Genomic DNA, 26,565 nt, shown 5'->3' on the forward strand with positions numbered 1-26,565 from the left:
TGATTTGAAATCAAATTGCACGGAACGTTTTTGTACAATCTGGCTTTTTCCAATTATGATTTTTTTCTAATTTGTCTGTTATTATTGTTGTTTTTATTAATCAGTTATTGGATAGTAAATAATCATTTATTCATTTCTGTCATAAATGAAACAGAAATAACAGTTTCGTTTTTTAGAAAAATAACCTGTTAACTTATATTAGTATTGTGAGTGGAGCTGCTTATATTACAACTAAATGACAGAATGTCCAACCTTATCACTTTCTCACTTTTGATTTGTTGGCCCTGTAATGACATTTTTATAGACGTTTCATACACATACACAAAAATATTTATCATCTATCCTATTATTTCGCTACAGAAACATGCTATAAACACCAGAAGGAAAGCAATTCCATAACTAAATTTTTAAAACTCTCAAAATAATATAACTTTAAATGTCTTGGTATAATTGGTTACATAATATTTTGGCCCTAAATACTAAAATGAATTTCTAAATAAAATGTTTCTTATTGTTAGTAACCTAAAAAAGCCTATTGTTATTACTCTTAGTGCTACAAAAATTATTGTTGATGCCCATGTTTCCACTTCTTGAGTAAAATAGTTAATAAGGTACCTGGTAAACAAAAATATGTTGTACAGGACATATTTCAGCTGGTACAATAATGGGAAGGAACTTTATCCTCAATATGATTCAACTCTCACAACAAACAATGCCACTCTATAACCTCGAATGAGTTACTTTGTAATATAATGTAATCTTAAAAGATCAATATTAAAAACATTAACTAAATTTGCTCTTTAACTCAGTAATAATGTTTTCACAAGTTATTTTATTATTATAATAATCAAAAGTTACTTAAATGTATTTACTTGATGTATTCCTTAACAGCTGCAGTTTCCTACACTACGTCAACATAAAAACCCAACACTTGATTCACAATTGTAAGTTAAATAAAGATGTAAGAATAATAAATATAGTCAATCAGAGTTTAATTTAGCTTTGTAGTAAGGATAATCAAGTTGGCCATGGAAAAGAAGAGTAATTTTCTTCTGACAATCCTAAATTATACAAAATATCATAGTCAATAGTTTTATAGCATTAAAAACTCTCTTTTGTTTTGAGGTGCTGTGGACTTGTTTAATCAGTCCTTGAATGAAGTCCCAGCTAATACTTAATTGAATGACTGAATTGAATTACATTTAACTGCACATAAAGATATTTATAAATAGTATATTTTTGCAAACTCTGAAGAGACAGAAAAATATAGTTTAGTAACTGTAAGACAAAATGTCTGATAAAGATTTATGTCAGTATAAAGCTCCCATATTTTTGTTATGCCTCAGTTTGGGTCTGAATGTTGCATTCGGCTGATAGGAGTGGCTATGCTCCTGTTAAATGTCAATGGCAGGTAGAGCTGATATAAATAGCTTGGGCTTAGTGCACAAGTGCATAGAAAATACAAAATGCAAATGACTCACTGGAACAACTGTTCACAGCATGAGTTAAGCCAGGTCTAATAATAGTGATGACAGAACCTAGTGACACACTAGTGAATAATTATTATGTTGACGGGCCCTAATTACAAACTGCAATGACATGTTTAGATGTAGACTGTCTTTCCACAATTGATAACATTTCAAAATTTAATTAATTAAGGGCAATAAGCAAAGAAAGAGAGTTCAGTGTACTCCATTGGTGAGAATAAGGATCTCTTCCAGACAGCTTTAAGCCAAATAGGTCAGGAAACTTGGTATTTTGTCAATTGATGAATGACACATTTCTTTGAGTATTAGACTAGTTGTCAAGAAATCTACCCTAGTTTTAATTCTGACTAGACAATATGTATTTCTCATAAACTTCAGCATTTGCAATTTCTAATGTGATATACTCACATTGGTTGTAGCGTTGGGTGGAGCCCCGTGCTCCAGAAGAGTGTTGATGATGGCACAGTGCCCCTGTTGGGCTGCCTGGTGCAGGGGAGTGTAACCAACCGCAGTGGATGTGCTCACCTTGCTGCCCTCATCTAGCAGAAACCTCACCATGTTCAGCTGACCGAAGTGGCATGCCACGTGAAGTGGGGTATAGCCAGCCTGTAACAAGTGGTTGTCATATAACATACAAATTAAGATATTAGAGCTGAACTAGCAAACACATATATACTGTGGGAAATTTGTTAATGATATAGGATTAAATTAACAAAGATAATTTTGAAACTAGTGTAGATGGCTGTTAACCTTTATCTGAAAAAGCTGGGAGATCATGAAGATAACAGAGCAACTACTACTGTTTTACTGAATTACTGCTTGATTAACATCAATAACCTCAATATAGTGGCAAATTATCACTGTTTACTCTGTTTGTTTTACAACTATTTTCACTATTCGATTTAGGTGAATTTTGCTAGGTTCATTTCAATTGTCTTAACTAAATAAAACATCTTTAATACACTTTTCTTACCTTAGTGGTTGTGTCAATTTCAGCACCATTTTTGACAAGGACGGAAGCTACGCTGACACGGTCTTCTTGGGCACAGAGGTGTAGAGGCGTCAGGCCATTCTATCAACAAAGAAATATTGTAATATAAGATTTTACACATATATTACAAATATTTTACTTGATATCTGATTTAAAAAGAGTCTATGGTTCTACCTTGGCCTTGTGGTTAGTGTCGGCTTGGTGGTCTAAGAGTAGAGAACTCATGTCTATGTGACCCTCCTGAGCTGATAAATGGAGAGGGGTGAAGCCAGCCTTGGACTCAGCATTGGCCTTTGCCCCATACTCCAGCAGAGTTGTTGCTATATCCATCTGTAATACGAGTGGGGACCATATAGTTCCAGAAAGCATAAGAACATTATACTGAACATTTTAAAGTAGTTATGATTACATTTATATCAACTAAAGAATGATTTCATTATCTATAGTTCTCATTTTTATAACTCAGCAATTAAGTAAAAATACCAGGAAAACTAATTATTATTTTGCTGCCTAAAAACATTCAAGTTTCCAATGCAAGTAGTATATTCTTACCCATTCTTTTCCTTTGTTAAAGATATTAATCAATATGATAACAATTTAAATAATCTGTATGCTAAGAACTATAATACAAGTTTTTGGGTAAACACCAATGTTGAAAATAATCATTATATATTTCTGCTTTGTTTTAGAGAGTCATCTTTAGTCAACATATGTCAAACCAAAGTATGAGTTTAATATCATAATTATTAAATTAAATGTTTGGAAAAGGCTACATGTTTAACGACTTCACAGAGGAAACATGTATTTTCCTTCAAATAGTAAACCACCAATGACTGAAACAGACTCAAATATCTTGATTTGAGTTTATTCATTTTTATAAATATTTAATTTTCAGTCTGTTTCCCCATGCAGTATTATTGTGTACTCACTTGGTTTTTCTTGGCAGCGATGTGGAGAGGAGTATGTCCATTCTTTGCAGTGGCATGAGGTGATGCGCCCTTATCCAGCAGCAGTAGGGCCACATTTTGGTGGTCGTAGTGGCTGGCTACATGAAGGGGTGTCACTCCATTCTGCAGATTAAGATAAAATACCTTTATTACAAAGTTTTTAAGTGACTATATTTATTTCGATAAAGCAGAGTATAGAATACTAGAGCTAGGAGAGGTTAACAGAAATAATGCCTTTTTCAGTTTATACTATTGATAGCAAATCTACTAGTCAAAAAGAGATCTGAACTATTAAGTTTTGGAGTTAGAAACAGTACAATTTGAGACTAGAATAAAATATTGCATTTTTAAATATAAAATTAAGTTTTGAATTTGTACGGTCGGCTAATGCTATGAGTGCTGGTGGTGAGTGTGGATAGGTCGTTATAGAATTCTAAAATACTGGTGATTTTCAATGATTAAAAAATTTTTTACTAGAAAATTCATTTAATAGTTTCATATTTATATGGCTTGAACGATCTTATTTTCTTTTCATATAAAAATTATAAAATAAAATTCAAACTTTAGGTATCAACTTTTTTGACTAAGCATAAAAAAAATCTTTACACACCAGGTTTAGTAATACCAAAATGATCCACTCATTTTTACAATAATTTCACATGTTTCAAGTTTCCATATAAAATAGCAATATCTTTTACCAAACAGCTTTACTATTTTTTTAATGTTTAAAACTTTGCTCTTTTTATTTTTGCTGCGCTGACAAAAACCAACAATAATGTAAATTTATATCATCAAAACCTTTCAGTTACCTCTCATACAAAACATTTAAAGATTGCATGGAATGTAATAATGTGATCTATCATATACTATACACAGTTATACTTGTATAACTTTTTACTTGTTAACAGTCTATAATGGTTATTATATTAAATTAAACAATGTATATCTTGTAGTCACATGTTTATACAAAGCAATCAGTAATAGTCGCTTTTCAATATTTCTAAATTGTAAAAACCATGAAAACAAAAACATTGTGAGGAATATCAATAAAATAGAGCAAATTTAAATCAAAGACGTTGAACATTTAATACTAATTTTCTATATTTGTAATAAAATTGCCTTGTTTGAGATATAAATTTGCTGTGGATTGCTTTTCTGATCTCAGCATTAAGATTGTATTCCAACATTTTTTCATACATGGGATTAATTACAGCAATAAAAAACAGGTTGGCAATATATAATTTAGGCTTATCCATCAAATCATTTAGAAGGAAAAAGAGATACATTAGAGTAAGTTTGACAATAAAATTAAAATACATATTTTCCCATCCTTTGATTTTGTGAAAAGTACTATAAAATGTTTGATACCAGAGGTCACACAAACTGACTGATTAATATCTCAACATTTAGACACTCCACTACTTTTTAGCTAATCTGTTAAAACACACTGCAAGTACTCTGATAGATATGTTCACTAGGTTGTAACTTTCTGTCCATTAGGAAAGTAAGGAATGTACTTAGATTTTAATGACTGAATATACTTTCTCAAGTACACAGTGTTCCAAACTGATTGAATAGACTACCTTTCCCTGAGCATCGACTGGAGCATCTCTCTGCAGAAGCAGTCTGGCCACCTTCATGTTGCCATACTTGGCTGCTAGGTGTAGAGGAGTGAAGCCCTTCTTGGTGGTGGCTGTAGGGGATGCTCCGTTCTCCAGCAGCACTGCAGCCACCTGCACATAAGCAATGGACTCATACATAGTGCACTACAATACACATGCTTTGTGTATCCTGAATTAGTGTGCTTTCAAAATTATACAAAATTTGTGAAATAATTCAAATTTGTCTCAAAATCCAGATTTTTTCCATTTCTTGCCCTTTAATAAAGGTGTCAACTTTCAAAATACAAATTAACCTACAAAATAATCAAAACTCCAAGAATGGTGAAAAAAATTGACTGTACCCATTTTGCATAGTTAAAAACAGAAAGTTACATCTTGGCTCACATCAAACAAAGGACAAGGCTGTATATTTACAAACACAGTAAATAATCTGAACAATACATACATAGCTATAATTGATCTGCGAAATAAAAAGAAAAAAACAGTTGTTTTTGTTGTTTCATCTTTATCTCAGTTTTTTGTACATATTAGTGAATACAATTTTAAAATGGACAAATAAAAAATGTAATTTTTTACGTGAAATATTGTAAGCCAAATGTCAACCATTGTAAAGCCAATAATTAAAAAAGGTTTTTGTTTTAATAACATTCTTTCTAATAATTTTTTGCAAGACAAGGAAATCTGTTCAATCCATCTAATAGATCAAATTAAGAACTATTTAAAATTATAATTGTTTTCATTAATAAACAAAATGGTATCCAATATTTTATTCAATATTGACATTTTATATAAATAAGGCTAGGACTCGGTCAGGTATTTCAAAAGCAATCACTGGGATTCTTGAAAATACTTGTATTTATGAAAAGATTCTTAGACCAAATAGGTTGAATGCAGTCTTTTTAGATTTCAATAATTATTTTCACAATATCACACCATGATAAATGTCATAACACATCAAAGCAAATTACTGATTATATTTATAATTTTATACTAACAAACTATTCTTGTATTTGTATGTAAAATTGTGTTTGCATACCCAAAGATTTTTACTTAGAAAAATATACAATTATATTATCGGGGAAATATAGTAATAAAGTTCAAAGCGAACATGCTGTTAGTAATAAATGTATAACACAATACAAACAAAACTAATTTGGATGATTCTTAACAGTTAACACCTTCACTGTGACACCTGTCATGTGCCAACTTTAGAACAGCTGGACTGTCCGCCACAGTCAATGTGTTTAGTTAAATTTTGGTATTAAAAAGATGCATATGTTTTTCACTACTTTATAAAGTAATAATAATGACTATTGTGTCACTATTATAATATATAGTTAAAATAAATCAATACAAGAGAAAATCAAAGGGGCCAACAAAGTGTAATGTAAGTCTTTACCAAACTGACTATAACTTTTCCCGGATGACTACAACTTTACTGTCCTTTGAACCAAGAATCAGCAGGGTTCTTCCATCCTATTAAACCAAGAGGTTCCTATGTACTAAGTTTCAAGTCTAAAATGTTTTCTACAAAGAGTCATAGACAGACAGACGATTTTAAGAATAACTTTAATAATGTTTTATAAACTTCTAGATACTAAAATGCTAACTGACCAGAATGTAATGTTATCAGATAGAAAATTCTCAAATACTTTTGGTACCTACTTAGTAGTTTAATAAATGATAATCAATAATTCATAAAATCAACCTTGATGGACATTTTGTGTTCTTTGATATTTAGGTTCTCAATAATCATTTAATCATTCATTACATTTTTGTTTCTGTAATAACCAGAATATATAAATAATTGTGATTTAAGCGTTAATTTATCAAAATAGAAATTAATTGAACAATTTGGATTCCTGTTGAGATAAATCCTGTCAGTATGTAATTCACTTTACTAAGACTAAATCCCTCAAAAAAGCAATGATTAATACTTAGCATTTTAAAGAAAAGTAATGCTAACTTAATGTAAAATAACTTGTTAATTTACTGTGCATATTTTTTTTTAAATTCCTAAAACACTTCTTATATTGCAAAAATTATCAACAATAGGTTTTAAGTTTTTGCATTAATTTCTGGATGTTTTTGAGTTTTTATATAATAAAATGATTTATAAACTCATATTTCAAAAAAATATTCAATAATAATACTCCAGTTCTGAATTATTTTCCACTATTTAATACAAAAAATAAGTTGAGCAAGAGGTAAGTTTTTCTTTGTACCTGAGAGTGATTTCAAAGATTAAAGGTCAAATATGAGAATGTTGAGGGTTCATTGTTACATGCAAAGGTACAGCCAAGGTAGCATTAAATAAAATTGAAATATAAGAGTATCCTTTTAACTATTCTAGTATAAATATATTATTCATGTTAAATTTTAAATTACAAACAAAATTTTACTTACAAGACAAATAACATATATAATACAGATGTCTAAAAGATTACAATCTAATACTTTTTAAACATTTTCAAGTACAATAGTTATTATTAATTGTTTAAATGCATATAATGTTACTTATTTTGACCCTTTCAGATAAACATACTAAAGGTTACATGGTAAATAAAAGATTTATTACAGCTATTGTATTAAAAAATAACAAAATAAAAAACTAACAATATCAGTAACAATAAACAATTTGGAACCACTAAAACATAATTATATAATTAGTACAAAAAATGATAACAACATTTTCATAAAATACCTTTTTCTGGTTTTCACTCCTATCTTTCATAAGCTCAGGGTTTGGAAATAGGTCTGAATTCAAAAGGAAAGTTTTAATAAAATTCCATAAAACTGTAATGCATTATTTATACATATCATATTGGGCCATAATTACCATAAAAACTGTCCCTTGTTTCTAGAACTACACTGCTACATCGAGATGCCAAGTATTAAAAATACATTGACATTCTCATTTTAGAGGCAGGGAGGAGAGCTACAACTGTTAGCCATCCTCTTCATAGCACCATACGCCCTCATTGAGTAAATATCTTGACACAAACGCAGGCCTGATTGAGATGCGTCACTCTGGACTCTGCTACGTCACCCAGGTTAAAGTAACAAACATAATATTAAACCACCCAGAGCAGGTTTGTTAATGGTGCTATAATTTTTATATAATGGTTCGGGCCATGCTCTCAGTTTGGATTTCACTAAGAGAAATGATCATCTGTTCATTTCACCTCTTCTATTTATGCTGCATTTACAGAACTGAATATTCTGTTTCTACCCCAGCAGTTTGTGGCATATATTTCGTCATCTTCTCATAGCTCTTTGTTAGTTAATGCATAGAAGTGCATTGAGTATATGCAAAACAATTAATTTAATCACATTGGAGTCTGACGCAGTAGCAGTTGTTTTAAACACTGATGAGAAACCCTCTATTATCTGCAAAAGATATGACTTGTGTACCATTGGCAATGTGAGTCATGCGATGAGTACTCAAAGAACTATATTTGAACTAATCACACTGTCTTTGCAATGTGCATGATCAACCACTTGGTGTGGAGATTCTGTCTCACGTCTATGCTTAGTCTATACTTAGGAAATTTATCACAAAGGTTCTCTGACAGAGATAAATTAAATTTTCTAGATACAATAGGAGAGATACAAGAGCTTTGAGGGGTTTGTCGACTCATCTCACATGTGGTAATGGTATTTAAAAGGCATCTGTAATGTGGGCTGCAGTTCCTTTCTATAATTCCTTTCCTCTCCTTACTGTTACCTTTTTACTATATTTTTTCTGTTTATCCAGCGTAATGAAAACAATATTTTTAACAAATAGTTGATAGATTACTTGACTAAAAAGTTCGCTCATCTCACACATCTCAACTAAAAACCCTATGGGTAACAACGAATAACACTTCATCCACAAACTAAAGCTATGAAAGAAACAGATTAGTAGAGGTTAGGTTTTCACTCGGGAGTCAGCTGCCCTTACCTCACAACAACCGTTGTCAGCTGACTCCCTCCTGAGCCTTACACCATGGCATGGTAGGGGTAGTCTCACGCTCACATTCTTTAAACACTGTTTTTTTTTAAAACTATTTCACAAATTGATTTATATCTCCAATTGCCCAAAAATCTGCCAAATCATTGTAAATGTTATCAAGCTTCTTTATTGCACAGTAATATACAAAAAGCTATGGATGTTAATAATAGTAATAACATCCAAAGAAATAATTTTACAGACTGAAATTTGCCTGCAAATGCAATATAAAATTACAGCTCACAGTATTGAGTTTCCAGTACTTAAATAAACATTGACATGCATTTTAAAATTTAATTTAGCGTCAAGAGTAAAAATTCAGAAGGACAGCTTAAAAATATATTTAATCTTTTAAAACGTTTGAAGTTTACAACATAAGATTATAATACGAAATTAAAATGCATACATACATTAAATGTTTTTAAGTTTTGTTTTATGAGCATAAACCAATGTATGTTGTGGATATTTTAATTCATTAGTGAGCAAAAATAATTTTGATCAAATTATATCCAAATAAATTTTGCATACAAAAGTTAAACATTACCAATTATGTACTTTAAGAACAGAAATGTCAATGTAAACATAAGATTTATTTTGTTTGTCCTTGGGCAGATTAACTTGATATTTGGGGTAACTGTTTCTAAAGCTGTTAGATTTTAATTGGATATGAATTTATAAGCTTTTAATGTATTTTCTCTAGATAATTTTTATAAAAGAGTAAGCTGCTATTTCCAAAACAAGGATAAAGAAACTATTAAAAACTAAAAAAAAGAAAAATTTATTAGCCAAAATATAGTAACAAACCAACACATCTTTTGTTATTAAGAAACAGGATGATCATATTACAATTATTTTTAGAGTGGAAGCAATTTTTCATTAACATCAGAAATTATTACACTTCTAAAATACATCAAACATTTTCAGATAGTTATAAGAAAGTATATAAAACAAATACCCTTTCAGTAAAGAAAATAAAAGGTAATATTATTCTCATTACCATCCAGACTTGATACCCCAATACATTTTTCAAGGAATCAACTGGTTTTTAATAAGTTAATATTTTAAGAAAAACGAAAATATTGATATAAATTACACATTTTATACTTATGAATACAATTATTGTATGATTTGAATTGTTAAAAATGAAAGAATAATAAACAGTACTTTAAATGAACAATCAAGTAAAAATACTGTAAAATATACGAATTAACTAATAAAATTAATTAATGATAATTTATTAAAAAATAAAATTATTATTTACAAAAAATGTTAGTTTTTAACATGAAACTAAAAATTATTGTTTCAACAATAATATTTTCAAATTCACAATTATTCAGCAACTTTTTAAATATCTAAGAAATTTCCTAAAATACGTACATATATCTGATATTAGTAATTAATTAAAGTAGATAATAAATATTGTATATAAAGATCATTTAATTAAAAACTACATTTTAAAATGTTTATTTTACATGAATTTAACTTGTACGTTATTCTGTACCCACAACCATAAAATATTATTCTTTGGATTATCGTAACATATTTACAAGGGTAAGGAAATACTATTTACATGGATATATACTCAATAAAAAATAGGCAGTTTCATTAAAGATGGAACGTTCATGGAGTTCAACCAAAATTAAAATATATATTAGTTTATAAAAATTTGTGTATTGGTATAATTCTAACAGTAAAATCAATAGGTTTTGCTATAAATTCAATAAAGTGTTAGGTTTTGTAATATAATTTTTTTAACTCTTTTTCACTAAGTGCTACTTTTTATAACTGTTTAATTATATTACTCAGATGACACTCTACATGTTTTATTTTTATTTTGGTAGTCAGTCTATGAATTTCATATGCATAACTGAATTTTTAGATTATACTTTATCTGAGAATTATATTTTTTTATGCTACTGTACTAAGTGAGGGCTATGTTTTCCACATAACCACACAAGTAACTGGCAAAACTAATCCCACAGTTCCTTCTATCCAAACTAAACTAATAATCAAAAACAGTTTATTATTAGCAGTTGGAAATGAAACTGAAAATGATCATTTAAATATAAATTGTGTATGTTGCTGTAGCACAACCAATTTAAGGTAAATAATAGAACAATTACAAAGTGCTCATAATAACATTAATTGTTAATTGAAGTAAACCATAAAATCTTAATAAACTTCAAAGTTTTAAGAAATAATAATCAATGACAAAATAATTGTATCAGTGTAAAATAAAATTACACTTTTCATCCTCAAAAATTATGGTAAGCCTCAAAAGAATATAAACATAACAAAACCAATTTGTAGACCTAACCATGAATCTATCACAATGTATACCACAATTAAAATCACTCAAGAATGTATGTTGAATCACAGACATAGTGAGGCATTTCTATATAAAATACTCAGTACGTTTAGCCCAGAAACGATTGACAAGATATAATGTGTCAACATGGTCCATGAGCCTGCGTTGCACTAGGTACGTTACCTCGTCCTGGCCCTCCTTGGCAGCGATGTGTAATGCCGAATAGAGGTCCTTGGTGGTACAGTCTACTGCTGCGCCATGCTGCAATAGCAGCATCACAATGTCGACGTTGCCCAATCTTGCCGCGATGTGCAGTGGTGTCTGCTGCTCCTGTAAGCAGATTACACATCATTTTACTTTGATAGTTTTGCTACTGTTATGGACTATAATTGGTATATGATACAGTAGCTATTGTTTGAGCAATTTCCAACTGTCGAATTCGATAGAAACTTGAAATGAAAGTTAAACAAGAATTTAGCAAATCTTAGTTTAAAGTTTATTATTGACAATGGATAATAGGATATCAGACATTTACCAACAGTACAATAGTACGTTTCAAAGATTAGAGTCCATCTTCTTGTTCAGGTGTAAAAAACTGCCATAAGAAAGCACAAACATTAATAACTAATAAGAGTATAGTGATAAACTTGTCAAGTCTAACTAGCAACATTAAAAAGTTGTGTGCAAAAGAATACCAAGTATGTATAGTCTGTATATCCAGATTGGTCAGAATGATAAAGTGTATATACAGGTTAAAAATTTGTCAACTTTTTGTGCTTGCCTTATGATTTTTTTTAAGGTCTTTTGACACCTGTAGTAGATCACTCATTCAAATCCTATAAATAGATTGTTCTTTGTTTGTTACACATAAAACAACTTCAAATTATTTTGGATTTACCACATATCTAGAATTGAAATTAATACCTTAAATAGAACTTTTCTTGTCGCAGATGTTTATGATACTACTACTGCCTACAAGCTTTTAGGAAATATACTGTACAGAGATGAGGGCAGGAAAACAAGCAAGGACAGCGAGCTTGGTTGGTCCATGAAATGAACAGGGTTACTTCTTAGTTTATTATTATTTATTACAACTCTTGGCTTTTCATTAAAGATAACTGTATATAAAAATATAATGAAGTATTAGACATTTGAATTTGATTACTATTAGTCCTCATAATTACTTTCACGGTTAAAATGATTGGATATAATTAACTTTACATACTCTGGCTCTTGCGTCGACTTGTGCACCATTCCGCAACAGAATTCTGATGATGTCTGTCTGGTTAGCTCGTGCCGCCAGGTGTAGAGGAGTCTCTCCCCTTACTGTCGGCACGTCGGGATTCGCCTCATTTTGCAGGAGGTAGATGACGATGTTCATGCAGCCCATGAAGCTTGCCACGTGCAGGGGTGTCAGGCCAGACTACAACATCGATCGTTATGACTCAAGGAAATCCTTTCTCAATACAACTACTAATTACATACAGTACTGTACACACATATTCTCTGAAAGTGTACCTCGGTAGTGGCCTCTATTGAAGCACCATGTTTGAGCAGAAGTTCGACCACTTTGATGCGGTTCTTCTTGCACGCAATGTGGAGGGGGGTGAAACCGTTGAGAGCCCTCGCATTTGGGTCAGCCTTTCGGTCCAGCAACAGCTTGGCTACTCGGGCGTGTCCGCAGTGAGCGGCAACGTGTAGTGCTGTCAGGTAGTCAACCGTCACCTGACATATACAATTATAGTACTCAAAATGAAACTACATCATGTTCAATACTTTTGCATAGAACTAGTTTTATACAAACCTGTGACATATGTTAGCTGAACTTTATAATGTTGTGAACTGTCGGAAACATAGAAAACAATTACAGTTCAATAAGTTCACTACCAGACATATAGTAAACAGCCAGTTCAACAGATTAACATTAAAGGTCTAGTAGCTTTGTTTAAGAATGTTTCCCATGTATATAAAGTGACAGCTCCGTATCTCACTAACTTTTTATTTGGTTTATTGCTTTCCAAAATAATTATTTCATATAATATCTTATTTCCTTTATGCCAGACTTTTATCATGACTAAATATAAAAAGTTGAAATGGGAGAACACTTTTGTTAATGGAATAAATGGTAATACACCAGTGATCTATTACCAAATTATCAGTTACTGGAAAAACTATTCACCCATGAAAAGAAATCCTATTCAAAACATATTTGATTCCAAAAGTCTAAATTTTCCATCCTTTATGTAGAATAATAAAACTGATGTAGACCATGCATGCTCACCTCATCTACAGGTGCACGATGGTATAACAGAATACGAGCAGCATCCACATGATCACCTTGCGAGGACATATGTAGTGGTGCAAGACCATTCTGTAACAAAAACAGTTCTAAATTAATCTTTTAAGAATGATATTTTGAAACATACATCATTGAACTCAGTCATATTATTGAGCATAATCTTATGCGTTTGCCTATCTCATTTGAATAAGTTTTCTTCATCACAGTAAAAAAAAGGAATAGCTGCACTGGTTTCATTAATAATCTTACCATGCATTACACTAAAATTGTAACTAAAATGTTACAACGTTCACCTTGCTTCAGTAAAACTCTTCAACTTGAATGAGTAAAAATGACCAAGACTAATTTTACTAATATTTTGCAACAGAAATGTTTACATGTTTATCTGTTTCTAAAATGTATGTTTTGTCATTGAGTTACAAAGTAACACTTATGCAGCATATGTCATGTTTTCAGGGGTTGCAACTAATTGTTGGTGCATGGACACCAAAATAAAGTAGACTTTATGAGGCTGCTAACTTAAATATCTACGTTTGGTACCTTAGTCTTGCAGCTGATAGGAGCTCCCCGCTCCAGCAACATGTCCACCACCTGCTCATGGCCTGAGCGTGCGGCGCAATGTAACGGCGTTAAACCGTCCCTCGTCTTGGACTCTATGTTAGCCCCCTTCTCCAGTAACAAGGACACCATGTTGCTCTTGCCCCACTTGGCTGCCACATGGAGAGGTGTGATGTTGTGCTACAAACATCACAATCCGATCAAGAAAATCGTATCAATAAAACAGTAATAGCAAAGCTTCACCTATATAAACAGTACACACAAAAGGAGACTAAGATAATTTGAACACACATGAAGGAAGAGTGAAGAAATGTTGGGGAAAAATATATGTATCAGCTACAAAGTGTCAAAGAAGGATGAGTAAGCCCGAAAACTGATAGAAAAATAATGGATTTTGGTATAAAAATTATACATTATTTATATTTATTTTGTATAGGGTAAAAAATAAATGTTGGTTTTTGTTTATAAATTGGTAAGTATAATTTTAATTGTACAACTTGTATGCAAAGAGAATACTCCAATAGTCAACTCAAATCCCTCCTGTACTTACCAAAATCAAGTACATTCGACTACAATATTTTATGACATTTTACTGTTGTGGTTTTGACTAAAAGTTAATAAGAGACAAAAGGCAAAGATAATGTTAATAAAAATTGTAATAATACAATAAAAACGTAATTAAATATGCACACTCGTTTATCATGTATGACTGTTAAGGTGATAACTTATACTTAATTATTAAATAAAGAAATCTACTATTAGGAATGGATGTAAACTCTCACTTTAGCTGAGTAGTTGACATCTGCGCCCTTGTTGAGCAGCAGGTTGGCAATGCCCTCATTGCCGTAGTGGGAGGCGATGTGTAGAGGGGTGAACCCACTCTTGGACGTTACGTCAGGATTATGTTCATTCTGAAATATACATCAAATTTTGTTTATTGGAGATTTTTCATCACATAGAGAAAGTAAAATATATGGTTACACACACATATTAAGTACCGTACACAAAGATAAATTATAACATTAATATTATTATAAAGTTTTTAATTTCATTTAATAAATCTCATTATTACCTCATATGGAGAGTATTATCAAGGACCTTTATTTCATCTGACCTTCCCTAGTGACAGGGCCTTCTTATTCCCTGTTTAAAAAGTTAACTTACCTTCCTCCATCCCTACCTCATATTATTGTACTGGCCAGTCTTTTGACCAACAAACACCCATTACTATACTACAGTGGCATATATAGAAAATTATTTTGGAGGGTGCAGATATACTGTGTGGTTTAGAGGTCTTAAATATCTTTAAAAACCAGGGGCTCGGGAATCTTCTCCTGAGAAATTATTGGGCTTTAAGACCTCTTAAAACGCACTACTAGTGCTATATTAATAAAAATTTTTCAAAATTTTGGGGGGTGCCTTGAGCCCCCTGATTCCCCTTATACTATACTAATGCTATACTATCCTAGATGTAGTTTTATGTGTGAGCCTAATCTAGTACAATGACAAGAGGTTGAGTGGCCCAAGGATAGGTAGTAATATATTTAATACAAAATTTAAACTAATCAGGTATTGATTACCTGTAGGAGTAAGGCAGCAGCTTTGCAGTCATCTTTCTTGGCTGCGATGTGCAGAGCCGGCAGTCGAACTTTGCCCCTGGTGTCGTTCTCCAGGAGCACAGCCACAACCTTGTCGTGACCTTGCTGCATGGCCACTGCCAAGGGAGTGAACCCATCCTGGTACACCATAAACGATAACAATCAGACATAACAGGTCAATTTGACAATATTATTGACTACTGACCTATTTTAAGCAACATATCACCTCGTGAACATTACACTTACCTCCGTAGCCAGACTCTGATTAGCACCATTGGCGAGTAAGTACTTGACCACATTATCATGGTTCTCCTGCGCTGCCATGTACAGGGGTGTGAAGCCATTCTGACTTTGGACATTGACGGAAGCTCCATGCTCCACTAACAGTCTCACTACCTCCTCCTGACCAGCTGTGGATATGTTGCAAAGGTTAATAACACTATATACGATAATTGATTCCAATCGATTGAGTAGTAAAATAATCAATTAAGTAGTGGTAATCTGTACTATCAATTACATAAATTGAAACTGTAACTTGCTCACTGTGCTTCTAGGACTAGGAAAATTATAAGTTGTTTAGCACATGATATCCTAGGTACGAACCACAATCACTAAAAACCAATATTAAACAATTTGAAGTAAAGCATTATTTACACATCCAATAGGAGTTAACTTCTTAGCATTGAATGCAATATCATTGCTTCTAGGCTAAATCAGATAGAACTATCTATTAGGGAGAAGACATTATGATGAAAGCAACTAGTGATGTAAAGTCACATTCAAAGTGGAAAGCTGTTAAAGTTTTGCACCAAATACAATAAAAAGAGATCTTACATAAAAATCAACTAAAAGTGCTGGCACATGTAGAATTTACTCGACTTCCACATGTGGTAAGATTGGAAATCTCCAAGCATTTATAGCTTAATGTCTTGTTCCACAACTCGAATTTTGCTGCCTTGGAAAAACCCTAGTAATAATTTTTTTTAACTGAGATTCGAGGAAAATATTTAAAAGAAATCTGCACTCTGATTACATATCAAGTAATCAATCAAAATATGGTGTTATATAAAGAGAGTTAATAAAAAGAAATTATAATAAACATTAGTTACATTTTATTTCAAGAAAAATTTTTATGACAAAGTGAAACCGTACATCGCCGCTCGCACACCCACAGCAAACCATCAGGGAAGCGCGCGCCCATGGTGGCGAACGGGATGCCGGATCAAGACTAAACTAGGTAAAAAAAAAAAGAACACCGTGGTCAGTATACTCAGGTTCATTTACTAAGACACACATAAGCCTATCCAGTCAATATAAATAAATATGTATATTATACTATAAATAAAAAAAAATAAAAAAAAATAAAAGGTGCCTGCAGTAGTAGATACCTCAAACAATCCTTGTCAGGTGCACCTGCATACAAAAATTAGAAACGCCATAATTTGAAACAAGAAATTGCCAATTTCACCCGGTATCCTTCGGCTAAGGGCGGGCTCCTAATGAAATCCAAGAAATAACTAAATAATATCTAAAACTAACTTAAAATTAAATAAACAAAATATAAACTATATAAATGGCAACAATAACAATATCACAGGGTATCACAGATGTTGACTGGGTAGAAATGTCCATCATGGTGGCCGTCCTTCAGTAGAGCGCAAAAGCGAACGTTCTCTGCGACCACGCATGATGGATGAGATGACAGGAGGAAACAATTCATCCCTTGGACCTCATCAGTGAGGGGCCGTAAACTTAGCCGCACATGTCAGAAGGAAATCAGCTCAGCAAAATAAACAAAACACTTAATTAAACTAATATATTAAACTGGAGCTACTCCTAACTTGTACACCACGGCTCGGAGTCTTTGCCACTCTCCGGAAAGGCCAAACGCCTTCAAAAGGTCAGTCGCCACTGCAGCCAATAAACCACACACACACTATATAAAACACACATGAGCCGGGGAGATATAGGTATTGAACCGGCTCAAAAGGTAGTGCAGTCATTGAAGCATTATTGGTCCGAATTTTTTTTACTGTGAACCGAATTGCATAAAATTTTGGAATTAGGTCCATCTTACCCTTAACTTCAAAAGTGAAAATGATTTGAATTCCGCAACCACCCTGGGGGTGGTTGCCACCCCTTCTCGGGGATGAATTGTTTTTTTCTTCTAAATAACCTCGAATATCGATAGAAGGCCTAATTTTAAGCAAAAAATTCATCTATACAGTTTTTCGAAAAATCCAATAGTTTTCCAGTTATTGGCAATTTAAAATTCGCATTTTTTTCACGTTTTTCATCGGTTTTTTGCAAATATCTCCAAAAAATATACGTTTTAATTGAAAATATTATAAAATAACAAAAATTGTAGCAGGTAAATAAATAAACAATTTGGGGTTTTATAAAGTATTCTAAGTGCAATATTAAAGCTAGATATTAAAAGATCAAAGCAGTTTTTTATTGTGTCTGAAATTTAATCGATGTGGTCAATGCCATCTAGCGGCGAGCAGATGCATTTTAGGCATTCTAATAAAAAAGGATTTTGTAGTGCTTGAAATAAAGCTTTAAAATGAGCACTATTAAAAGTCTTTTTGCACGTAAAATAAGTGAGCTGTATTGCAAATAAGAGGAGCATCTAATTTTTTTTTCTTTTAAAATCAATGGGTTTCATAAGTGCCATTTCCACCAAAAATTAAAACTAATCGTATTCCGCCTAGAACTAACTTTATTATAAAGAGTTTGATAGATTTTATCAGTTTGGGGTGCTTCAGGATACATATTTTTCAAAAAAAAAGTCACGATTAAAAAAAATTCAAATTAAAAAGAAAACTATCTTTTTTCATAATATCTCCAAAATGACGACAAAATACGTATAAAAGTGTAAGAATGAAAATTTAGGTATTTTTCTGACAAAACAATATGGGTTTTTTTGTTTTTTCTGTCAACAAAAATTGACGGAGATATGATTGTTTAAAGAGCGCGTGGCAGCGCAATCACAGCCTCTCTTAAGCCCTTTAACCCTTCACGTTTGAGAAAAAGGTTTTTTTTACTACATATTGCAATGAAGGATGTTGTAGCTCTTAATTACCTTTACAATGGTTTTTTATAAATTGTGATAGCATGAAAAGTGAAGGAGTTATGGTCCAAAAACTTATCACATTTTTTTCTACTTAGTAACTGAAAATTTCGAAGTGTGAATATCTGGAGCAATGTGAAAGTACGCAGTATAATAGAGACCCAAAAAACTAATGTAATGTGTACATATATACATAATATGGCTCACATATTTTTGAAACGTAGGCATGAATACATACCAACGTTCTTATATGTATATATAACACATTTGAGTGAATTTTATATAATTTGTAAATAATTTATTCAATAAATGGTAATTTTTTACTCTAAATTAAATTATTTTTAAATATATAATCATATATATTTACTGTTTTAATTTAGGGGTAGTTTTAAGGGTAGAAAAGCTTAAGAATATGATAATCATTTTGAGAGTGTGGAATAATATTTAAATCCTTTTTATTTTACAAAAATTTTTTTTAAATTTTTTATCAAGGGGTAGTTTTCAAGGGTTGAAAGGGGGGTTTAAAAATTTGATAATTATTATAGAGAATATTAAAATATTACTTATTCTATACTTACATATTTTTTATGTCATACCAAAGTATTTTTTTGTGATTTTTTTTCAATTTAGGGGTTGTTTGCAAAGGTTGTAAGATTTTCAAGGGGTTGAAAATGATTTTAATATGAGGTAATTGTGTTAGAAAAACACTTTACAATTTCACCACTTACTATTATACATGTTTTTTCTAGCGATAAAATGGCTCAATTTCAATTTTCCCATTAAGGGGTTGTTTACACCCCTTAAAAATAATACGCGGAGTTCAGATCATTTTCACTTTTGAAGTTAAGGGTAAGATGAGCCTAATTCCAAAATTTCATGCAAATCGGTTTCACAGTAAAAAAATTCGGAGGTAAGACCGTATTTTTCGCTTCAATGACTGCGCTAAGGATAAACTATACTCAACTGAGCAAACTTCATATCTTCAGGGATATTTTTGCCCACTTTGCTTTAGTGTAACTAGCTAACTCGGTTTGTGACATTCTATGAGAAAAACATTGTCCAGGCATACCTTCATTACTGGCAACTAATATATTTTGATTTTACTTCAATTGGAAAGATCAAAAAGCAGTTCATAATCAGGCTGGAAATGTAAAAATCTATTATAAGTTACCGAGTGAAGCAATGTGCAGCGCAGTATTCCCCTTCTTAGTAGCAGAGTCGACATTGGCTCCTCGCTTGAGGAGCTCAGTGACGACATGCACATGGCCATCCTTAGAAGCTAGGTGTAGAGCATTCAAACCATTCTGTAACACATCATAAGAAATACGATTTAAGAGATTAAATTATCTGTTACAAATTGTATACAACTTAGGAAGATTGTACACTTCAAAACTGCTCAATAAATACATGGTTTCTACCTCAAGTGTCACATAACAGGCTTTGCTGAGGTTCAATATAAATTTTAATACAAAAGTCAACACTCATTTCATTAACGCCAGACAATTATCAGGCAAATACATTTTTACATCCATTTGGAAAACAAAAGAAAAATTCTGTCAGCCTACTGAGTGATAGGTTTAACTGATGCTCAGCCAAATTCCATCATTGAACATGCAAGAACTCATTCTTGTCTATGTAGAATAAAAGTCTTTAGATGAAATCTTTCTCGATATATCTTTCCAAATGATGCATTCCATTTTTGTTCATTAAATTGAAATCCGTAGCCTATCAGTGTTTAAATAATAAAAATCTACACAACAAATGACCATAAAATTACTTTGTATGAGATGGTACAATTAGGCTACATGTGTTAGTATGTCACATGTTAAAATATTGTAATACTTTAATTTCAAATTTATTTATTATGATATTTATCGCTGCCATCATGGTTACCTATAAGAATGGAAAAATATTCGTTAACATTCTACCAAATTCCATGGAGTAGCATTCACCATAATCAAACTTAGTATTCGTCATACATAAATTAAGCTTCTTGGATAATTTCAGTTTGTTTTTGAGAGACTGTGCAGCCAAGCAGACAGAAATGAAATTTTTCTAGCCCCTCAAGTGATGGGCTTCACTAAAGCACAGCCAATAAATTCCAGTGTTCTACACCACTTTAGTGATTACATGACAGTATGTTTCATATTAGTAAAACTTCTTTACATTAAATTTTAAAGTGCCTATACAGTTGTTTACTCTTTACATGGCAGTATATAGTACATGAGGCACGCTAATGATAGTCGACATACTCAGGATAATGTGTCTAAATGGATACATGCTAAGTAAAGGGTTAAAGTGGATAAGCAGAAACAATATGCCTCAGTTTTCATTTTTTTTATTTCAACGGCTCAGTGAATTTCAAGTGTATACAATTTTGTCACATCATTAACATTAAGATTATACTGGAAGGATGGATTATTACCAAACAGAGGCAGAGTACCAAACATATCACCTAATCATTAACTGATGACCTTGTGTAAGGAAAATTACAGCAACATTGATGTAGCTACTCCAAATAGGTAGACTATTAATTTAGAATAACAATTTTAAAATATCAATTTAAAATTGTTTAAAAACATACTACAATATATACAAAAGGATAGAAAATAAATGGATTTCAGTATATATATATATATATGTTTATAAAATAATTTAAATTGTTTTATGCTACAATGAACGTTTTACAACATAATTTCTTGTAATCTTAATAGTTTATTTTCAATGGTCCAGAAAAATATATGTTTTATTAGTAACATTTAATGTAAAACCGTTTTTAAATTAATAAGTTTCTATATCTAGACTATGCAGATACAGTTTTATAAAAATACTGAAACCCTTTAAAAATTATTGTATAAATAAGCAAATGGGACACATTTTTCAGAGGGTGTTCGTAAAAGTTGTGGAAGTAAAGAGGTGTATGATATATTAAACAATAAGTAAATATCTTCATATATCAAATAGTATGCATAGATTTACTTTCAGAGTATTATTTCATAACAAAAAATGTATCTGTAAAAAAGCTTGTGCCGGATTGATCTACAGCCACTGAACCCTACTGAATTGGTACTTTCCAACTGTAAACCCTTAGTATGGCTTGTATAAGGTTAAAGTGAAATTTTAAAATGCTGTATCACAAGTTAAAAATATATTATATTATCAACAGCATACTAGTCTGTTATAGGGATTTAACTACACACATGCATGTAAACTTTTGTTAACAAAGATAACTCTATAACAATTCATATTCAGATAAAATTTAAACTGTTGTCATCCAAAGGGTAAATATTCAAGGTACCTAGTCTAAAGGTACTGAAAAATGATTAAATTAAAAAAAAAAATAAACTTGGCTGTATTTGTAAATAAGTTACAGATTACTGGTATTAGTAAATCAGTCACCTGCTAACTAAATCCCAAAGACAACCATTCTACTATTTAATTGGTGTTATGTATCAGAAAAACATAACCTATAATGTAATTGTAGCTTTCGATGTTTTAACCACTTTGGTACCTGCAAGCAAAAGGTTTATTAACTTCTAATGAGTTGGCCTACGAATCGTCTTAATCCTCCAATTATGAAATTAATTAATTACGTACGATTGACTATACAAACAAGTTCACCTTTGTTTTGGATAGTTTAGTTGTTATAATTTGGTATTGTTTAGAGAAATGGACTGGTTTGATTATAATCGGTCTTCCCGCCTCCATACATAGAGGAAGGTTGGCTGTAAGTTTATAGAAACAATTACAATGGAGATTAAAAATGACTTTATAACATGTATTAGTTATTCTTAAACAGGTATTAGTAATTATGGGTTTTATAAACTGACAAGATAAACCTATGTACCAAATTTTATGTCTCTATTTACTGGGAGTTGATGGACCAGTCAGTCAATCAGGATAACAGTCATGTATTCATTAAATTTGTATAAATGGCGATAGCTGAATTTAATTTCAATAAACATTGAATCACAAAAAGAACTTGCTCCGCCGGGACTCTAACCCGGATCTCTCACTTACCGGGTGAGTGCGTTACCACTAACACCACAGAGCCCTTACTTGTTACGAATCAATAATTATATATATATATATATATATATATACTAGCTATTACCCGCGGCTTCGCACGCAATCTTTAGAACCGAAGTCCTTACATTACTTAGTAAAAGAAATAAATTATGATGTAATATGATGGGAGGCTTATAATAATTTTAAAACGTAAGTAGCCATAATCAGGTAGATATTATTTAAGCTCATGGTAAATAGTATCAGAGTTTAACTTAATTATTATATCATGTTTGGCACATGTATGAGCATTTCTGGTTCTAATTAATTATATAAATAACGTCACACCTGAATCTGCCCTGTCATCCCGATCAAGAAAACACAAATCTCGGATCACACAGGTCTCGGAAACTTACTTCGGTCAAAAAGCTCATTTTTCCAGTCCTTGTCATATATTACAGGTCTAAGATATTTCCTGAACCATAGTAGAGTTTGCATTGTTGTTGTGACGAAGAAACAATATATATATATATATATATATATATATATATATATATATATATATATATATATATATATATATATATACTTACGTAGGACCGAGATGCCTACTTCGGTTAAAAAGTGCCTATTTAAGACCGTTTAAATTCACTTACCTACTATGTCACAGTTTAGCTTGCCATATTGCCTCAATCAAAATACTATATACGTTCGATTATCTAGTCTCGGAAATCTATTTTTGTCAAAATCGTATTGACAAAGTTGAGTTTGCCTTGTTCTGATGTAAAATTTATATGTTGTTTTATTTACTATCTGCATTACACTACCCACTGTTTACTTATTATTGATAACATTTAAATGGTCCTCCTCCGTAGACTAATGCGTTATAGTCTCGGCTCTCTAACTGAGAGATCACGGGTTCAAATCCCGGGGAGGGCCAATCATGTATAGACACGAGATAAACCAGTGAGCATCGAAGCCTACATAGCTGTGTAGCTGAGGCTTAAAAAAAGAGAGAGAGAAAAAAAAACATTTAAATGTAAACACATGTTTCAGAAAGTGTTTCGAACTATAGCTGTCAACAGCTGTTTTGTTCAACAGCAATTTGAATATTATGAAACGTAAAAAACAACATTTTTTATGAATTCCAAAATATTCCAGGTAACTTTTCTTAACTTTTTCTTCATAAAAACCTTCCTTGGATTTCAATGGACATTTTAGTTGTTGATTTTATAATATTTTACCTTCGATCCGGCAGACTGCGCTGCGACACGTAATACAAAATGAACTGATACTTAACAGCTGTTTATACTTTCAGCTGAAGTTCATCAAAGAGGCAGAAACATTTGTTTACATTTAAAATTTAGAAAATTATTATTGTTAAGTGCTTAATTAGTAGTGTAATGCAGATTGCAAAGACGAAGTTATTACCTAATTTTAAATTTAGATTGCACCAATGGTCAATAAACTATCTAATGCAAAGAAAATACTATTGAACGCTGTTATAAAAAACCACCTCATTGTTGAAAGCCGTGAAAGTTTGTACATAAGGTAATCGAATTTGGTTAGCTGAAGGTAAATGAAAAGAGCCGAAAGAAGACGCTTTATGATCGAAATTGGTTTTCGTTGATACATTTTCTTGATCGGAGCACAAGGCAAACTCCACAACAATACTGGAAATATCTTAGACAGAAAATTAATTTTAACAAACCGAATTTGATTCTTTATAAACAAAATACTTTATCGACATTCATCTATACATAGTAATTGTACTGAATAACTTATCACAGATCAGGAAATATTGTTTATACCTTCATAATGCGCTCAAGAGGCTCACGAAGGAACGACTATCAATTATATCAGGAGTGTTTAAGAATGTGACAGAAAAAGAATAAGTGAATATAGTGTATTGTTTTTCAACAGGAAATTGCGTGCGAAGCCGCGGGAAACTGCTAGTATATATATATATATATATATATATATATATATATATATATATATATATATATATATATATATAAAGTCAAAAATCAACTAGTGGTAGTGACACGTTTTTGTTGTACTGCACAAAACGTATCCATTTAGCTGTATAAAGTATATATGTTTAATGTTCATACAACAACCGATTGACTTTAGAGAATAAAAATATTTCTCGGTCCTGGAATATTGTCTAGTCTTCAACTGATTTCTAATAACACAAATCTGGACAATGAGAACTAATGTTAGATCAAATAATTATACTAAACTATTACTAAATTTATAACCATTCTAAATAAAAAATGTCAATACATTTGTGTCGCAAGATCTTGGGAAGCATGGTACTATTTTCAAGGGGTTTAAAACGTCTGACAGCGATTCCGGTAATAAAAGGATTAAAATAACATTTTTATGCTATAGCCTACGTTGTACACTTGAGAGGTAATATCTCAATTTAATTTGCACTGAACCTATCATCATCGACTAGTTAAAGCCTACTTCCAAAATACCCTGTAATGCGGTTTGCAGCTATTTCCTGCATGGAAACTCACACACAACAGGCAGATACGTAAATTTTATTATACCTGAAATAATTACTCAACAAGAACTAAAAAAGTAACAGTAGGCCAGACTAAATGGATCGCGTCTGGAATACTCTGAAAAAAAACTTTTTAAGATCAAGATTTATAAAATAAAATTGTTCTCTTAATTAGTTTCTCCATCCTTTATCATTAGCATCAATATTCTTCAATAACAGTTCGGGCATTCTATATAATTAGGAATAATATAATAATATGAAGGAATCAGAAAAGAGTATTTTTGGATGCAACATTTCTTGGAAGGGTCAAATCTCTTGACTGGTATTTTCAGGTCGTAATTGCTCTCATAATTTGTGGCCAGGCCGTTTCGACGTTTTGCCAAGCCTTTAAATCCTCTAAATTTCTGCATTAGCCTTTGTTTCTTTTGACTAAGTAAACTAATGTACATCTCATCCTTTTAAAAGTAATTTAAAAATAATACTAGGTTAAACCTATGGCTATGAAGAAACATGTAAACAATATAATTGTTGTCATATGAAATGTAAAGGGTAAAAAAGCGATTTGCCTCCGATAGAGGCAATGTACCGAAATTATTTTTAAGATTAATATCGATTAATATATTCCCTCTAGCCTATGTCTTATTTGGGGATATCTATTCCATTTAAGCTTTTTATACGCTTAGAAAAAACTCCATTCAACTTTTTCTGATTCATTTTGATTAATTCTTTTTATTATTACACCTCGAAAAATAAAACGTTCAATTCCACTTTTTACGGCGTGTTTAACTTCTTCTAGGTTAGTTTTTATTAAATAAGATTATTAAAAAAATACTTGTACAGGTATTTTTTTAAATCTATGCTACAGTTTTTAGATAAGTGTATAAGCTTTCAAATAAAAAACAAAGCTCTCTGTCAACAACAAAGCCTGATTTACCACTGTTCCCATTGTAGAAAATACATTTTCGGTAAACGGCCTTTACAGAACATAGCATGTGGCCCTTATTTACTTTGAAAGAAACTACCAAATAACATGTTATTTATGTCTCATATATAAAAATGTTCAGGAAGGCATATAAAACAAATTTAGACAAAAAATCGAATATTTTTCTGTTTTTATTGTTTTTAGTGGAGTTTTCCTTGTCCAACCATAATATCTATTATAGTGGTATAT

General features: G+C 31.4%; 1 protein-coding gene across 2 annotated transcripts in view; it reads right to left on the reverse strand.

Moving 5' to 3' along the window:
• LOC124359187 (ankyrin-3-like) overlaps positions 1-26,565 on the reverse strand; it is a 303,715-nt gene that overhangs the window by 24,521 nt on the left and 252,629 nt on the right. For both annotated transcript variants that reach the window (XM_046811726.1, XM_046811725.1), the window contains exons 4-17: positions 20,046-20,178; positions 16,048-16,211; positions 15,784-15,939; positions 14,986-15,114; positions 14,186-14,383; positions 13,628-13,717; positions 12,865-13,071; positions 12,572-12,769; positions 11,530-11,676; positions 5,009-5,158; positions 3,408-3,548; positions 2,653-2,808; positions 2,461-2,559; positions 1,896-2,093 (exon numbers count right to left, since the gene is read on the reverse strand). In XM_046811726.1, coding sequence (XP_046667682.1) covers positions 1,896-2,093; positions 2,461-2,559; positions 2,653-2,808; positions 3,408-3,548; positions 5,009-5,158; positions 11,530-11,676; positions 12,572-12,769; positions 12,865-13,071; positions 13,628-13,717; positions 14,186-14,383; positions 14,986-15,114; positions 15,784-15,939; positions 16,048-16,211; positions 20,046-20,178 — 2,166 coding nt within the window. The remainder of the gene's footprint in view (positions 1-1,895; positions 2,094-2,460; positions 2,560-2,652; positions 2,809-3,407; positions 3,549-5,008; positions 5,159-11,529; positions 11,677-12,571; positions 12,770-12,864; positions 13,072-13,627; positions 13,718-14,185; positions 14,384-14,985; positions 15,115-15,783; positions 15,940-16,047; positions 16,212-20,045; positions 20,179-26,565) is intronic.

This window comes from Homalodisca vitripennis, chromosome 4, assembly GCF_021130785.1.
Source record: "Homalodisca vitripennis isolate AUS2020 chromosome 4, UT_GWSS_2.1, whole genome shotgun sequence".
NCBI lineage: Eukaryota > Metazoa > Arthropoda > Insecta > Hemiptera > Cicadellidae > Homalodisca > Homalodisca vitripennis.